The sequence below is a fragment of the Lissotriton helveticus genome, chromosome 3_1, assembly GCF_964261635.1.
Source record: "Lissotriton helveticus chromosome 3_1, aLisHel1.1, whole genome shotgun sequence".
Lineage (NCBI taxonomy): Eukaryota > Metazoa > Chordata > Amphibia > Caudata > Salamandridae > Lissotriton > Lissotriton helveticus.
In genome coordinates, this window is record NC_136061.1 from 330,923,335 (window position 1) to 330,941,189 (window position 17,855).

Consider the following 17,855-nt stretch of genomic DNA (forward strand, 5'->3'; position numbering starts at 1 on the left):
TACAGGCATATTTGAATTTTCGCCGTAAAAGCACAGAAGGGTGGAGCATTGGAAATGTGTTGCTTGATTTCACAGGAGGAAGTTTCAGCCTTCTTCAAATGTTTTTTCAGTCCTACAACAATGGTAAGCAAAATTAGTGAAGAAAAGATCCTCATTTTCACAAAGTTCACTCTCAATTTGCTATTCTCTTATAGAAAACTAACACAGATAATATGATCTCGCTGCATGATGGAGCCTATTCATGAGGGTAAATTTACATGTGAGTAAATCTACACATATAACGTACTCTCAAACATTGTAGTAAATGTACTGCTTTTAGTTATTTACCATTTCAAAGTTTAAATTTACTACAAAGTGTAGACTTTCATATCTCCACACCCTTGAACGGGTGGCTCAGCCAACTTTACAAGTGTAGAGTTACTACACCCGAAAAGGACCCAAAACAGTAGTAATTGCACTTCAGCTTAGACCTGGAGTAAGTCCAGCACTACACATGGCCAACCACTGCTCCTGCAACACCCCTCCTGTAGAAAATAATGGAGATAGGGACTTAAAATAGTAATCCATAGGAAATAATATTACGCACCTAAAGTAAAGTGTTTACATTTATTTATTATGCGTTAAAATTACTAATAGTTTTATATAGTATTAATTTAATTTATGTATATTTTTAAAAAGTCGAAATAATTTATTTTAACATTATTTCCTATGGGGATCTATTTGAAGTACCTCCATTACTCTCTATGGGAGGGTGTTGCACTACCATTAGCTTATCATGTGTGGTTCTGGACTTTACTCCAGGTCTGAGCTGGAATATAGTTACTACTGTTCTGGGTCCTATTGGGCTGTAGTAACTTTAAAATTAAAGTTTGTGACTAGCAAATGGCTTTACTCTTTTTGGGGTGGGTATATATTTCTCTCTCTAAGCCACTCCTTAGCCCTGTCTAGCCCTCCCTTACTCCTTCCTTAGCCCCTCTATTTAGTAGTATTCCCCATTTTCCAATCACAACTGCCGTCCCTCCTACACTTAACTACTACAAAGTAAATTTACAAGTTTGATGATCTCTCCGTAGAAAACATAGGAGAGATGAAGATCGAGATGTCTTCTTGTTGGTTTGTGAATTGCTTTTTGTATGGAGTAGTACTCCTGTAGTACTACTTTATGTACTACAAAGTGAAGTTTGTGAAAGTGAGGACTCAAAACAATTATATTACTCCTCATTCCTAAATGATTTGGTATACATTTTCAGTTTTTTGTTAGTAAAATTAAAAGCGTAGATTATAAAAACGTGCATATAACAAGCAACACACAATTAACTTCCCAACATTTCATCAGCTCTTGGACATAGATATACCATATATATGGGCAAGTTCTTCCTACTCCTTACTGAAAAACAGCATTGTTCTAAGACCTAACGATGTTGTACTCTTTGGACCCTCAAGCCCAGCAATGCATATCAGACTGCTCAACTTTACTCCAGGTAAACATATACGTAAGCTCAGAGGTACAGGCTGCCGTATCCGCGGGGCATGGACAGTGTACTTGTTGTGACGGAAAAGTTCTCTGCATGGTAATGGATGCGCAGCCCTTGCCTGAGTGCCCTAACTGTAATGATGTCTGGCTCTTTAATGCTGATTTTTGTTGCTGTAGGTTAATTCAGATCCTGCATGTACGCGACGACCGAGGCTTTTCTCACAAATTGCTGTGTTGTTGGACCGAGAGGGGCTGCCAAAGTGCTATCACAGGAGTTTAGTAGCACAAACGTGGGGGCAGCATACCGTGAAGTGACCAGAAGGAGTGAAAAGATCCTTTTTAACCTGTTACTGGAATGCGACCTGCAGGTTCACTCATTTTAAAGTTCCACTACTGTGTTCTTAACTCACCCTTGGCCTACACTGGTTTGGTGTGTAGTTCTGCGTAGTGCACAACTGGTGTCTCTGCGCTGGGTGTATGTATACGTGGGAAGGGTACAATACTGAGAAAATGCAGTACCGTGCTGTGCATGCATGTTAAATGTATGCGTTGGATGTATTTTTGCCCAGGATTGGTACAGTCCTTGGAGGATACTGTGATGTGCTGTGCGTGTATGCTGTGCACGTGCACTGTGTGTGTGTGCCAGTGCATGGTACAGTGCATGGAGGACCCTGGGTTCCATTTTTGAGACCCAGGCCTGCATTATGAAACATGAGGAGAGGAGGTAATGGAATCCCCCACCGCCAGACACATTTGTGTGTTGTTGCATTCCCGCAAGCTGGGTGGGGCACACACTGAAGAGGGAAGAGCCAGGCTTCCCCCTTACAATTCAAAGGGTTCTCTTTAATTTAGTGAAAGTTCAGAAGGAAGGGGCCTGGGCACGTCTCAGGAAGGAGATGTGGCCAATAAGAGAATCATAAGGACTGAGTTCCTATGTTAACTTTTTGACAAGTATATCACTGTGACTGACATCCAGTTGTAAACTCTAGGTCCGCCCATAACCTGTGTTGTGGGGCTGTAAGCTTTAGAGTCTCTCCTGCTGTGACAGGAAGAGAGGGCAGAGGAGTGGATACTTCAAAGGAGAACAGATCCCTAACACAAACTTCAAAGAGTCAGACTCTAAATCACATTCAGTGGGGGTGTGGCCAAGATGGCGGCGGAGTAGGACGTGCTTCATTGTCCCTCCGGCGCCGCCAGACATTTCGTCTTGTTTATCACCCCGGCTAGTGCCCATCTGCGCTAGCAACGGCGTTGGCCTGTGTCCCTAAGCTGCCCTGATGCCATTGGGGCCCCTATTTTTGTGATCCGTGCAGGCACTGAGCGGATTTGTGCATCGAGGCCCTGGCCGAGTTCGGGCCCGGCGGGCCTCATGGCAGGAAGAGAGCGGTGGCCTGTATTGGCAGGGACTGCGCCTCGGTGGCTAAGCGTTGCCAGATCTGTCCGAGCGTTGCGGAGTGGGGCGCTGAGTCTGAAGCATCGGAGGAGACGGGTGGCCACTGCTGAGCTTGGAGCGGTGCTCGCGGAGGTGTGGAGCCGTGGCCGGACCGAGAGGAGTTGGGGCGCCGGGAGCGGTCCGGACACCCATCGAGGAGGCGGCGGTTGAGATCCCCGCGGGGCGGGCGTGTGCTCCCGCGCCGCGGGGACCCGAGTGAGGCTGACTTCCCTGTACGCACCGGCCCATGCTGAGAGAGGTGAGGAGCGAGGGGGCGGCTCCCGGGAACACTGAGGCTCGGTCTGCGGACCGGCGGACGGCGCGGGGCCTACGCGGGTGGAGCTCGCGCAGGGACCCCGGTGTTGGGGGTGTGAGCGGCCTCTTGCTCCCGATCCCGGCTGCCCCTTGGACCTGGTGCCTGGGGGCCTTGTTGGCTAGAAAAGGCCTACTGCTCTGGAGGCACGAAGCAGGCCTGGAGGTCAGCGGACGGCTTTTCCTCCCCACCAGGCGCCCAGAGACTATATCATTGCACACACGACTGGGTGAAGACTAGCCTGGGGGGGCGGGGGGGCTGGACTGATCGGCCCGCATATCGGCGGAGGGGGCCTTTGTTTTGGCCGGCTCTGGGGGTGACTGCTCTGGTGTGTGGGCCTGGGTGAAGCCTGGGAGTCTCGTGGCTGCCTTACCCCAGGAGCCCTTGTGCATGCGGGCGGACGGCAGGCATTAGCCCTGTGTCTGGTGTTGAGCTTGGGGCCTACCCTTGATCAGGCCCCTGCAGCGGTGTGCCTCCCGCCCCTGCTTTTGGACTGGGGCCTAGACGATTTGTACGGCAGGGTACAGGGAGCCCACCCACAGACTGTGCCCTTGTGATTTGGGAGGCCTATTGACCTTGCCTGGCCTGTGCTGCCTCTATCCCCCTGGCGAACGGCTACAGCGGCCTGGGCGGACGGCTGGGCCTCTGGGACACTGACTGAAGCCCTGGGCACTGGGTGGTCCTGCTTTCCCCCGCCACCCCTTGGAGATCTGTTGTGGACCTGAGCTTGCGTCTGAGGGCGAGCGTGTGGGCTCTTGGCTGGGCCTCTGAGCATTGGCTGCGCCTCTGACCCAGTTCTGCGTATTGGGGTACGGGCCCCCTCAAGGGGCAAGATGGCAGCTGCCAGAAATCGAAAGGATCAAACCCTGAAGGATGTACCTCAGACAGTAGCGGGGCAGTCGACCTTGCCACTCGCTAACAAATCCCCGTGCTCTGACGATAGTGAGGCTCCGGCGAACAAGGCCTTCATGTTGGAGTTGTTCTCTGCCATCAAGGAGGACATTTTAGAGATCCGCTCACAACTTACATCAGACCTGCGCGAGATGAGGCGCGATGTGGATGCTGTGGGGGAGCGGGTGTCGACTCTTGAGGAGCATGACCTGGGAACGGAGGAGGACATCCATCAACTCCAACAGGTCGTGCTTCGCCTCACAGAGCAGAATCTGGACCTTCAGATGCATGCCGAGGATTTGGAGAATAGATCTCGGCGGAACAATATCCGGATTAGGGCGGTGCCGTGGAAAGGAGAGGGTGGTGATCTGCACGAGTACGTGGGAGCACTTTTCCGCCAGATCCCTGGCGAGGAGGACAAACAGGACATTCAGTTGAATCGTGTCCACCGTGTTGGCCTGCCACGTGGGGCCAGGGCCCCTCCCCTAGACATACTGGTGTGTGTCCATGATTTTCAGCTCAAGGAGCGGATCCTCCGGAAAGGCCTTGATCTCAATCCCCTCCACTTCCGTGACCACTACACTGCGCTTTTCCAGCACCTGGCGGCCTCCACTCTTGTCAAGCGCAGGGAATTTAAGCCCATTACTAACCACTTGAGGGAGCAGGGCATTCACTACTCGTGGGGACACCCGTTCCGGCTAATCTTTAAGTTCAAGGGCAAGCTGGTCCAGGTCCGCTCCTTGGAATCGGCCTTCGACATCTTGGGACTGGAGCAGACTGCTTCCACACCTAGGAAAGGCAGGTCGCCTAACAGGCAGTGCAGGCGATCCGCAAAATGGCAACATGTCGGGAAGCCCTCTTCCGCAGCAAAGCCTGACTTGTCAGCGAGTCTGCTGGAGAGAGGGCTGCGGTTGCCTCTGTGGCCTTGGTCACAGACACGTCTGGGGTCTCTTGAGGCCCAACGGCACGGTACTAGCTGGGCCTGTAGCTGGTGCCGGAGGCGGATGTTTCTCCGATGCAGTGTGGTAGAACTCCTATGTCCTTGGGCGGTGGTATGTCCTGTATCAGGAGCTGGGAGGGTGAGATGATGGTGTCATGTTCCCCTGCTATTGGGGCCTATTTAACAGAGTGTTGTTGTTTCTTCTCTTTTGCGAACGTTGAGCTCTTTGGCCTTTTGGGTTTTCATGTGACTGGGGTGGGAGGGTTGGGTTTGGGGTTCGGGGTTGTTTTGGGGGCTCCGCATCAGCTTTCGGGGGAATTGGGCGAGGACCCAGGGATCAGATGGGAAAATGTGGAACATTGGGGGCTTTGGTGATGGGACGTGCATCGGCTAAGTATCCCTTTCATTGCTATGGTGGTTAGGGACCTAAAGGTAGTGACCCTCAATGTTAGGGGTCTAAATAGCCCAGTGAAGCGCACTGCTATCCTCTCCCTCCTGAAGAATGCGGAAGGTGGTGTGTGCCTATTGTAGGAGACTCGCCTCTTCTCTAAGGATGTCAGGCGCATGGCAGACAAGCGCTTCCCGCTCCAACTTTGATCCTCGGGTCAGAATAAGAAACATGGGGTGGCCATTCTGTTTAGCGCGCGCGCACATTGCAAAGTTATCTCCCAGGTGGTAGACATTAAAGGTAGATTTTTGGCTGTTCACGCGTAATGGGGGGAGATGCAATTCACAATAGGGTCCATTTATGCCCCAAATGTCATGCAGGAGTCCTTCTTGCAGGCGGCCCTCTCACAGGTGTTGGCGTCGCCGGACGCCCTGATTCTTGTGGGTGGAGATCTGAATATTGTAATGGAGGCGGAGGTGGACAGATCGGAGCAGATGTCCCATCAAGCGGGGGCAATGTCACAGAGGGGGAAGCAGTGGCTTTTAGAGGGTGGTTTGCATGATGTATGGCGCATTCAGCACCCCCAGGAGCATGACTACACCTACTATTTGGCAGCCCATAAGACATACATGAGTTTAGACTACTTCCTGGCCATGTCCTCCTTTTTGCCTCATCTGTCAGCAGCAGACATTGTGCTGCGTTCCTTATCAGATCATGCACTTATCTCTGTGGTACTTACTTCCAGCGGCGCTCGGCCGCCGCCGGCTGGCTGGCGCCTCCGCCACTCATTGCTTCACTCGGACTCGGTGGTTGCGAAGATACGTGACCCTATTACTCACTACCTTGCCGAAAATGAGGTTGGGGATACACCCCTAGTATTGATCTGGGAGGCCTTGAAACTGGTGGTGCTGGGAGAATTTATAGCGCTTGCAGCAACGTATTCTCGCCTGCGCAAAGAGAAGCGCGCTGAGTTGGAGAAGGAGGTTAGTGGCTTGGAAGCGATCCATAAGAGGACTGGGGCACCAAGGGTATGGAGGCAGTTGGAGACGAAAAGGCGCATGCTGAAGCAACTTGACCTCGATAGGACTGCGCACGCCTTATTGCGCTTGCGGCACAAGTTCTTCCTCTGTGTGGACAAAGGGGGAAGGATGCTTGCGCACAGGTTGTGTGCGCGTGCTCAAATAATCCACTATCCAATCCATCAGGGACCCGAAGGCAATTGAGCAAACCACTGATGCCGCCATTGTGGACACTTTTCGTCAGTTCTATCAGACCTTATATAGGAAGGAGGATGCGGCTTCTGGGGGAATAGCGGATTATCTTGCGTTGTGTGGCATTACGCCCCTCTTTCGGGAGTCGGCGGAAGCTGTAGATGCGGCGATTCGCATCAAGGAGGTCATATCTGCTATTGCGTGGATGGAATTATGGAGCCAGATCAAGCGGGATTTATCCCAACTCAGCAAGGGGGGACAACCCTAAGCGGTTGCTCCACCTCATGGATTTGGTTCATCGCTCTCGGACGCAGGCCTTCTTGCTCTCTATCGATGCGGAGAAGGCCTTTGACCACGTAGATTGGGACTATGTGTTTGCTGTGCTGAGGGCGTTCGGGGTGGGGGACAATTCCTTACCATGGGTCCAGTGCCTCTATGCGGCCCCTAAGGCGGCAGTGCGTGTGAATGGCTGTAGATCTGCTCTTTTCCCCATCACTAGGGGAACGCGACAGGGAAGGCTGCCTTTGAGTCCCCCACCGGGTACTTTGTGGAAGCTACAGGGGCTCCTCAATAGGTTCTTATGGAACAATAAAAGGCAGCGGTTAGCGTTGTCCATAGCTACTACCCCGAAAGCGGCAGGTGGGGTAGGCTTTCCCCTATTGACGGCGTACTTTCAAGCATCCTGTCTTAGATACATCGTAGAATGGAATAGGCCACTGTCTAGTAAGCATTGGAACTTTATGGACCAAAGAGTGGCGGGTTGTAACATATGGCGGGAGTTGTTGTTGCCACGTAAGCGTAGGGCATTGGGTCTGTATTCCTCCCCGGTGACTTCCCCGACCCTAAAGGCCTGGGACTAACTGGCGCAGCGAAAGGGGTGGACTACCTTCCCCTCCCCAATGACCCCTATCGTGGATAACCCGGATTTTCCGCCGAGATGCACGTCCCCAGTCTTCCATCGCTGGCAAGAGGAAAGCTGTAAGAGGGTGGGTTCCTATTTTTGACCTGGATGGTCTGATTCTGTTTCCCTGGTTATGTGCAGAATACTTCCAGCTGCCGAGGGCTGACTCTTTCCACTATTCACAGGTGGTGCATTGGGTGACCCAACCAGCCAATGTGGCCCTTATGTCTCGGCCCTTGACGGCGTTTGAAACATGGTTGGTTTGCAAGAAGGACGACTGGAGGCTCATCTCGGAGCTATATGCGATGATTATCCGCCATCCTCAGAAGCAGCGTACGAGTCAAGTCCGTTGGGAAACGGAGCTGGGGCGCCCCCTGACGATAAAAGAGTGGGAGCACGTTTATTATCATGCACAGCACACGGCTTCTAACACTGCGGGTACCGAGTCGGCCTACAAAGTGGCGGCCTATTGGTACTATACTCCAGCGCGCGTCAAGGCATGGGATGTTACGAAGTCAGGCCTCTGCTGCGGGCAGGAGTGTGGGCTTTCAGGGACATTGGTGCACTTGCTGTGGCGTTGCCCGAAGCTGGGCGGTATTGGAACATGGTATTAGATGAGTTGGACGCTGCATTTCAGATTACATTCCCCTGGATGCCTTAGCATGTGCTGTTGGGGCTTCCCCATCCTAAGTTCTTCCCCTTGCGCTCGCTGAGGGGTAGGCAGATTGCTTTAGCTTTGTTGGCTGCGAGACAGGTCCTCCTGGCTCAATTGGGCTCCCCGGCCGTACCTGGCCCCCGAGATTGCATTTAAAGGCTCTGGCACATTCTAGCCATGGAACGGCTCTCGTTGGGCATGGATGGGAAAGGCTCTGAATATGCTAAGCTCTGGGGTCCGTTCCTACAACTCCTTTCTAAAGACCTTCGAGAAGTGACCTGCCCGAAATATCTACAAATCTTACAACTCATCCCTTTGGAACCTGTGGGGGCTACGCCTGCTGTTTGAGTGCTACTTGGTAGAACTGGCGGATCCTGGAGGGTGACGGGTGTGGGTAGAAGCAGATGTGGGGTGGGAATGGGTGGGGGTTGTTAAGGGAGGGTGGGAGGCCTGGGGGGTTTTGTTTTTCATGTTTGTTCCCTTATAAAAGTGGTGGTTATAGCTCAGATGGTGCTGCTTCTAGAGCTTCTTCATTTACACGGGGTCACCGTCCGGGGTGTAGGCCCAGACGCTGTGCCGCTGTTATGCGAGTACGCCCTGCCGGCAAGTTGATGTAGGCAGCTGGGCTGTGTACCAAGATGCTTTCCCGCATAATAAAAATGATTGACTCTAAATCACATTTGGTGTCTGGAAATGAATTATAAAAAGGGGAGCTTGAGACCCCAAAAATTGTCATCAGCCAACATTACTGATGGCCTGTGTGAGGAAGGGAAGCTCTGCTAGATTTTTGCCTGTTACAAGGACTAAGGGCCAAGGCAGGCTAGTCTCCCGCTGGGTGAGAGGACATCAACTCGGGAATCCAAGACCACCGGCTCTGGCGTCTGGAGCACTACCATCTGCCTGCTTGCCAAGACCACTGTGTCCTGTGAGAGATTAGAGAGCATTAGAGGGAACAAGGTCCAGTGGGAAGACCTGTTGACTAGACCCAGTTTGCTAGTTGTGAGCAAGTGGCTGTTGTACCGATCTGGTTGTTGCCCTTGTGCAGGACGAAGTTGGCAAAGCTCTTATGCCAGAGGAGGGCCACCGTGAATTAAGCTGTGTGCGCTGTTGTGCCAGTCGAGGCAGAGCCCATGCACAGTGAGGAGACTGTAATCTTGTATGCCTGGAGAGACTGTTATGAGAGGATTGCTGTGCCAATGGGGTGGTAACCCTTATGCTATGGTGGGCCGCAAACCCATATACCTGAAGGGTCGGCCACCGAGGACTTCGCTGTGCCAATCTGGTTGGAGTCTGTGCATGGAGTGGATACGTTGACCTGTATGTCAGAGGGGGTCATTAGAGCAGCAAAGACGCGCAACCTTATTCAAACACCTGCCGTAGAATTGAGGCCACTGTGGGAGCACCGGCACACCGTCATCAAGGCAAAGGACCACCAGTAGCGTTGTGACATTCCTCCCCTCTGCCCCAGTGGCACGGGCCAGAAATTTTCCTGATAGGCCTGTAGAAACTGCAGAGAGCCTCCGGTCACATCGGTGGCGTAACTACTTTTTAGAAACTCTACCACCGGGGTGTACTGGCGTCATGCAGCAAATCACCTGAATCAGCTGCCGCCGATCCATGCGCCCGTTGACTTGGCGTGCTCTGGAACTCCTGTTGCTCCAGGTCTGTAGGTAAGACGCATTTTAGGCAAGTTGGTCCCTGGAGAACTTGCTTGCTGATTAGTTCTGCAGTGCTGAAACAATGTTGACGTAAGAGTCAGAGTTGACTCCTGAGGCTTCCTGAAAGTTGCCTGTAGTAAATGGGGAATAACCATGATTGCTAAGAGCAAGAAGGGAGTGGGACCCTGGGAGACTATGTACTTGTTTGTGAATGTTGAACGTAGGTAACGGTAAAAATAAAATATACCTGTTATTGCAATGTAGGTAGTTGCCTGGCAAATAATTTATTGCTGCTGCGCATGTTGAAATGTGAGCCTGTGTTCACTCTCCCTGTATCCACACCCAACAACCTCCATCCCCTGAGAGAGCCTTAGACTGCTTGGACCATGCATACCCTGAGAATCAACTGCAGAAGGGGTACTTTTCCAAGTTACTTAGGACCCATATTAGATCGGGCCTTGGGACATTGGGAGTAAAAGGCCTTAACCCCCACTGTTGGGCCCAATAACACCTGCGTGTCCCAATAACCCCTGCGTGCCCCGGGGCCCTCAAATCGGGGTTCTGATAGTAATATGTACAAGCCACAGGATCCATTCTCGCTATGTTCCTGTGAGATTGTTGTCCACATCTCCTGGACTCGCGACCACAGTGTTCAGCAAATAAACCTTGAAGAGGGCCTATAGATCTTTTTTTCTGGACATTGGTAGCATAAGGTCTCAGTAGAATTCTAGCCATTCCCTGCAATAGGACAGAAAGCCCCTCACCCCCGATATATTCGTAATGTCAGAACCTACCTCATCAGCCTAAATTGCATGCTCACCTGTATCAGGAAAGTCTTGTTTCTGTAGTAGGGGATCTCTGTGTATAGTCATAATCTAGTGAATAGTCCCGCCCATGTGCGTGGACCCCGGCAATCAAAAATAATCTCTTAAGTTGTCAAAAAATTGCAGAACTGCAAAGACACTTAAGAGAAAATTTAAAGACAAATAATGCAGCCTATATCCACAGGCTACACTGTCCAGTACTTCAACTAGAAATTCCACCAAAAATCCACAAACAGCAAAGCCTGTCCAGATTTCCCTTGCTTTTACTGCAAAAACCCCTCAGAAATGATAGAGAGGAAGGCCTGGACAGACAAGCCCCATAGGCTGCCATTATGTGGCTTAAACAGGATACTGTGCCTTTAAGGAAACCTTCTAGAACCTTCTCCCAGTATCCCAGAATGCATAGCAGGTCCCACTGACTTCAGTTCTTTTTTCCGGCTCCTGCTTACAGGACCCTGGCATTGAGCTCTCCCTTGTTTCAAGGGGTTATTGCATGTTTTGGCACTTTTTGTATACTAAAAGTGTTGCAGTTTACTTTCTTGGCTTTCTCTTCTCTTCTGTGTGCTGCTTCAGGTGTTTTAGGGCTCTAAAATGCCTGGACTCTTTGTGAAGTGTCCAGCATGTGAGAGGAAGAAGGCCAGAGGTGATCCCCATGATGTCTGCATCGTCTGCCTCCCTGAAGATCATGTCCCTGAGGAGTGTGTCATCTGCCAGCAGTTTACAACTCGCACTCTGAAGGAAAGGGCGAAGATCAGGCTGTCTGGCCTTGAGGAGAGGCGCCTGCAGGCTGCAGGTGGGTCTGGGCAGTCAGGGAAGGATCCCTCTGCCTCTGCTGAGGCCTCTGGGGGGCTCCCCAGAGGCAGGAAGCCCAGCAAGCGGTCCCGGTCTCCGTCGACGTCGATAGCCTCGACGACGACGTCGAGAGGGATGACGGCGGTGTGCTCCCCTTCTCCCCGGGGCTCCGGGACGAGACATCGGGACGACTCGACGTCGAAGCCACCGCTGACGAAGCCGCCGTCGACGTCGTCTTCATCGTCGACGTCGAGGGCTTCTTACCGACGTCGTAGACATCGGCGCTCGCCGTCGAGGCGACACCGCCGGTCGACGTCGAGGGGATCCTCGACGTCGAGAACATCCAGACGACGTCGGCGACGCTCATCGTCGAGGAAGGACCGTTCGACGTCGAGGAGACGTGCGACGTCGAGGAGAGAGAGGTCGACGTCGAGAAGGAACAGGTCGACGTCGAGAAGAAAGAGGTCGACGTCGAGGAGAAAGAGGTCGACGTCGAGGGATCGGCGCTTGACGTCGAGGGATCGGCGTTCGACGCCGAGGAAGGAGAGGTCGACGTCGCGGAGGCGGCGTTCGACGCCGGAGTCAAGGAAACGCCCTTTGACGCCGGAAAAGCGACGCTCGACGTCGAGCAGACGGAGGTCGACGTCTAGGAGTCGGTCAGGCTCTCCGAAGCGTCGCAAGAGGGATTCTAGTCCCAGGAGTCACACTGCTTCCAGCGGGGGACGCAAGAGGAAGCGGTCTCCGGCTGAAGGGGCGGGCTCTCAGCCCTCTTCACCTATAGGATCGCAGGGCACGGTGTACTCTGCGGTGTACACTCCTTCTCGGCCTCGGTCGACGCATACACCTGGTCCGAAGGCGGTCACTCCTCCTCCTCCTCCTCTACCCCGAGAGGACCCGCCGACGCTGCCTCCACTTCCAGCGGACGACCCGCCTCCACCGGTTCCTCCGCGTGGGCCGGCACCGCAGCCGGAGGTTCCTCCTCCGAGGTCCACTTCGCTGCCGTTTTTGCCTGTACCTCCTAAGGGGACACCGAAACCTGCGCCCAAGGAGGCTCCGAGGAAGACTCCACCACGGAAACCGGTGGGGAGGCCACGGACTGGCAGGTCTCGCTCTCGCTCTCGCTCTGGGAGACGGGATAGGTCGCGGCACAGATCGTCCTCGCGGTCTAGACGCCGCCATAGGAGGCGCGAGTCTCGCTCCCGCACGGGATCCTCTGGCTCCAGGGATCGTTCTCCTACCCTGTCGGGATCACCGGATACGAGGGTGTCCCCGATTGATGACCTGGTGGCGTTCCAGGATGTCCTCTTGAGGGGCGCTGCGAAGCTGGGCATTCCCCTGACAGTGCCCACGCCGAAGACGTCCGTAATCTTTGAGACGTTGCACCAGAAACACTCGTCTCGCCCTCTCCTTCCTCTGGTACCGGGCCTGGAGGAACCAGCGATGGACCTTTTCCTCACCCCAGCGGTGACAAAGGCGGCACCATCTAGATTGCTGAGGAAGTACCGGGCCCCGGACTCGGACCCGGCTTTTCTGAGGGCGGAACCACCTCCGGACTCCGTCATTGTGACGGCGGCACGCAAACAACATGCCTCCGCTCCGTCATCCACGGTTCCCCCGGATAAGGAGTCCAGGTGGATGGATTCGGCAGGGAGGAAGGTCTGTGGAACTGCCGCCACCTCCATGAAGGCTGCGAGTGCCACGGCTCTGCTGGGTCGGTACGCCCGCTCCCTCTGGGACTCCCTGGAGCGGTTTGCGGAGCACTTGCCTCGTGCACAGCGGGAGGATTTTCAGGAAGTGCTGAGTGAAGGGATGCTGGTGGCCAACCAGATCATCAGTGCGGCAGCGGACTCTTCCCTGTTGGCTGCTCATGGTTTTTGCCATGGGGTCAACCAGAGGCGCCACGCCTGGCTCCGTCTGACGTCCCTGAAACCGGACGCACAGCAGAGGGTGGCCAACCTGCCGTTCTCCGGCAAGTCTCTTTTTGGACAGCATGCGGACGACGAGATGGCCCGCATGAAGGCGGAGGCCGAGACGCTCACGGCGGTGGGCCTCGAGAAGCCTAAGGAGACGAAGAAGCCGTACCGCTCATTCCAACGGCGGTCCGGCGGACAAGGCCGTGGACGTGGCCAGGCTTCGGGACATTCGCAACAGCAACAACAGTTCCGTAAGCCGTTCCAGAAACGCCAGAGGGGCAGGGGAGGCCAGCAGTCGGCTCCAACGCCCAAGGGCCAGGCTGGGTCTAGGCCCTAGGAACTTACTTCCCCCGGATCCGTTACCCACTCCGGTAGGGGGAAGCATCCAATTTTTTCCGGCAGAGTGGAGAAAAATTACTCAGGACAAGTGGGTGCTGAATATTGTTTGCAATGGATACAGTCTTCGGTTCACCAGCCCGCCTCCATCGATTCCTCCGGTCAGCTCGCGGTTTCAGCTGCTCGAGCTCCAGGTGGAGGCCGATACCCTGTTAAGGAAAAGGGCGATAGAAGACGTGCCTCTGTCCCAGAGGGGACGAGGCCTGTACTCCCGGTTCTTCCTGGTTCGCAAGAAGGACAAGAACGAGTTCAGGCCCATTCTGGACTTGCGACAGGCAAACAAGTGGATTCGCAGGGAAAAGTTTCGCATGCTGTCGTTGCATCAGATTTATCCTCAGTTGCAACGAGGGGACTGGCTCTGTGCCATAGACCTACAGGATGCATACTTCCATGTGCCCATTGCGCGCAAACACAGGAAGTTCCTGCGGTTCCAAGTCGGCACCAATCATTATCAGTACACAGTACTCCCATTCGGACTGAAGTCTGCGCCGAGAACATTCTCGAAGTGCATGGCGGTGGTGGCGGCGCACCTGCGGAAGAACAAGGTGTTTGTCTACCCGTACCTGGACGATTGGTTGATCAAGGCATCCTCCTTCTCGGAAGCGCGAGCACACTTCCAGAAGACGTGCGTTCTCTTGGACAAGCTGGGGTTGCACATCAACATGGCCAAGTCGGTCCCGACTCCGGTCCAATGCATACAGTACTTGGGAGCCTCCATCGATACGCTGTCAGCAAGCGTGTCTCCTTCGGAAGAGCGACGATTATCTCTCCTTCGGAAGGCTCAGGCTCTTATGTCGACTCCATCTACGACAGTGAGGACGGTGTCTTCTCTACTGGGTTCGATGGCCTCTTGTATCTTCCTGACGCCGCACGCACGACTGCACATGAGACCGCTGCAGGAGTGCTTGGAGGACCAGTGGGATCAGAGGACAGGATCCTGGGACGACAGGATACGGCTGTCTCTGCATGCTCTTCAGTCTCTGAAGTGGTGGTGTTCAGCGGAGAATCTCCTCAGAGGGGTTCCTTTTCACAAGGACATTCCCACGCAGACTGTCGTGACGGATGCTTCTCTCCTGGGATGGGGAGCGCACTCCGGGACTCTACAGATTCAGGGAACGTGGTCACCAGTGGAGGCCACGTATCACATCAACTTCCTGGAACTCAGAGCTGTTCACTTGGCGCTGAAGGCCTTTCTTCCGTCCTTCCAGACCAGCTCCCTGCTTGTGCAAACGGACAACACTACCACGATGTACTACCTCAACAAGCAGGGGGGCTCGAGATCCCGCACTCTGTCACAGGAGGCGCAGGCGATCTGGCACTGGCTCCTGGCCAGAGGACTGACGGTCACGGCTACCCATCTGCCGGGTGTGCAGAATGTTCAGGCGGATGAACTCAGCAGACTCATTCAGGAAAACCACGAATGGGTCATAAACGACGAAGTGCTGGGAGAAGTCTTCGCAAGGTGGGGAACTCCAGACGTAGATCTGTTCGCCACCGCCGAAAACAGCAAATGCCGAGACTTCGCCTCCAGGTACTACCAGCCGGGGTCGCTGGGGAATGCGCTATGGATCAGCTGGTCGAACAGCTTTCTGTACGCTTTTCCTCCCATTCCCCTGATTCCGGCGGTACTCATCAAGCTGGCCCGGTCCAGGGCTCGGATGATTCTCATTGCCCCGGAGTGGCCCAGGCAGTGGTGGTTCACGGACCTGCTTCACCGTTCTCTCCTTCCTCACATTCGGTTGCCGTGCAGGCCGGACCTTCTCACGAAGTTCGGGGGGCGGATGTTGCACCCCAGCCTCTCGTCTTTGAGTTTGGCGGCATGGCTCCTGAGATAGTGCAGTATGGACATCTGAATCTGCCCGCGGATTGCATGGACATACTGAAGGAGTCTAAGAGACCTTCCACTAGGACTTCATATGCTTACAAGTGGAAGAGGTTTTGTATCTGGTGCCAGTCTAGGAACCATGACCCTACGACCTGCAAGGAAGATGTCATCCTTCCTTACCTTTTACATTTGGCGCAGTCTGGCCTTAATGTTCATTCCATTAGGGTTCATCTTGCTGCATTGACTGCCTACAGGAAATGCCCTTCACAGACTTCTTTTTTCCAGATCCCTGTGATCAAAGACTTTCTGGAAGGATTGAAGAAGGTGTTCCCTCCTGTCAGGCTTCCCTCGCCTTCATGGGAATTGAATGTGGTGCTGTCCAGATTGATGAAGGAGCCTTTTGAACCCATTCACAAGGCTTCGTTGCAGCACCTGTCCTGGAAGGCGGCGTTCCTCGTGGCCATTACATCGGCCCGCAGGGTGAGTGAAATTCAGGCGTTGTGTTGTACTGAACCTTATACTGTATTTCATGCTGCTAAGGTTGTGATGCGTACTCACCCTAAATTTCTTCCCAAGGTTATTTCTGATTTTCATGTCAACCAGACCATAACTTTACCTACGTTTTTTCAGAATCCTTCCTCTCCGGCGGAACGTTCTTTGCATTCCCTGGATGTTAGGAGGGTGTTGAAATTTTATCTGGATAAGACCAAAGATATTCGTAGGTCAGACCAATTGTTTGTCAATTATGGATCAGTCAGGACGGGTCTTGCTACCTCTAAGCAGTCCATTTCTAGGTGGATTGTGTCCTGCATTCAATTGTGTTACCAAAAAGCTAATAAGACCTTAGGAGGTAAGCCTAAGGCGCATTCCACCAGGGGCAAAGCTGCCACGACAGCCTTGCTCCGTAATGTGCCGATTGCAGAAATCTGCAAGGCCGCCACTTGGAAGTCGGTCCATACCTTTGCTAAGCATTACTGCCTGGACTCTGATGCCAGGGCAGACGCTCAGGTTGGGCAGGCTTCGCTGCGGAATTTGTTCGCACAGTAGTGGCATCATGTTTTTCTCCACCGCCGCTTTGGTGTGGGGATGGGCTTGCCATTCTATTCACTAGATTATGACTATACACAGAGATCCCCTACTACAGAAGGAGTAGTTTCTGTTCTGTAACTCCAGTTCTGTAGTAGGGGTATCTCTGTTATAGTCATAAGCGCCCGCCCTCCTCCCCGGTGGAGAATTGTTCATGTAATTAATGCTACAGGTCTGGCGTTTTTACGCCTTCAAAAAGAACTGAAGTCAGTGGGACCTGCTATGCATTCTGGGATACTGGGAGAAGGTTCTAGAAGGTTTCCTTAAAGGCACAGTATCCTGTTTAAGCCACATAATGGCAGCCTATGGGGCTTGTCTGTCCAGGCCTTCCTCTCTATCATTTCTGAGGGGTTTTTGCAGTAAAAGCAAGGGAAATCTGGACAGGCTTTGCTGTTTGTGGATTTTTGGTGGAATTTCTAGTTGAAGTACTGGACAGTGTAGCCTGTGGATATAGGCTGCATTATTTGTCTTTAAATTTTCTCTTAAGTGTCTTTGCAGTTCTGCAATTTTTTGACAACTTAAGAGATTATTTTTGATTGCCGGGGTCCACGCACATGGGCGGGACTATTCACTAGATTATGACTATAACAGAGATACCCCTACTACAGAACTGGAGTTACAGAACAGAAACTACTCCTTGTCTTCAGTTGCAGGAAGAAGGATTTACTTAATTATAAGGGGTGAAAGTTGGTGAACAGATTTACCAGTTTGGTAGGACGATTATTATGGCCAGTCCCAGTCTACGTGCCAAGGCCACCGGTAGTTTGATAAAGTGGTCTGTATTATGCCTCAATATGGGATATTGCAAAACTGTATCTTTCCTATAGAACTACACCCATGTCCCTGCTAATTCAAATGCCCAGGAATATCACTAAGGGGTTCCGCCAACGGAGTGAATAATTCAAGCTAAGGTAGTGGTGGCCTCTGTGTAGACAGAAAGAAACTGGATTGCTCAGCACACACTAAAGATGGAAGCAAGGGCACCACTTGGATAGTGAGGAATTCGACTAGGATCTTGTTATGTAAGTTTATTAAGGACAAAGGGCAATAGGAGTCACATTTGTCCTGGGGCTTATTTGGCTCAGGGTGACAATGAGTACCTCTCTTAAAATAGGTGGGCGGGCGCATTGTTTGCCTGATTCTTCATACATGACCA

At 52.9% G+C, this 17,855-nt stretch overlaps 1 protein-coding gene across 3 annotated transcripts in view; it reads left to right on the forward strand.

The window, feature by feature from the left end:
- The window catches only part of CTNS (cystinosin, lysosomal cystine transporter), a 385,893-nt gene that overhangs the window by 352,404 nt on the left and 15,634 nt on the right, over window positions 1–17,855 (forward strand). For all 3 annotated transcript variants that reach the window (XM_078679945.1, XM_078679944.1, XM_078679943.1), the window contains one exon: window positions 6–123. In XM_078679945.1, coding sequence (XP_078536071.1) covers window positions 6–123 — 118 coding nt within the window. The remainder of the gene's footprint in view (window positions 1–5; window positions 124–17,855) is intronic.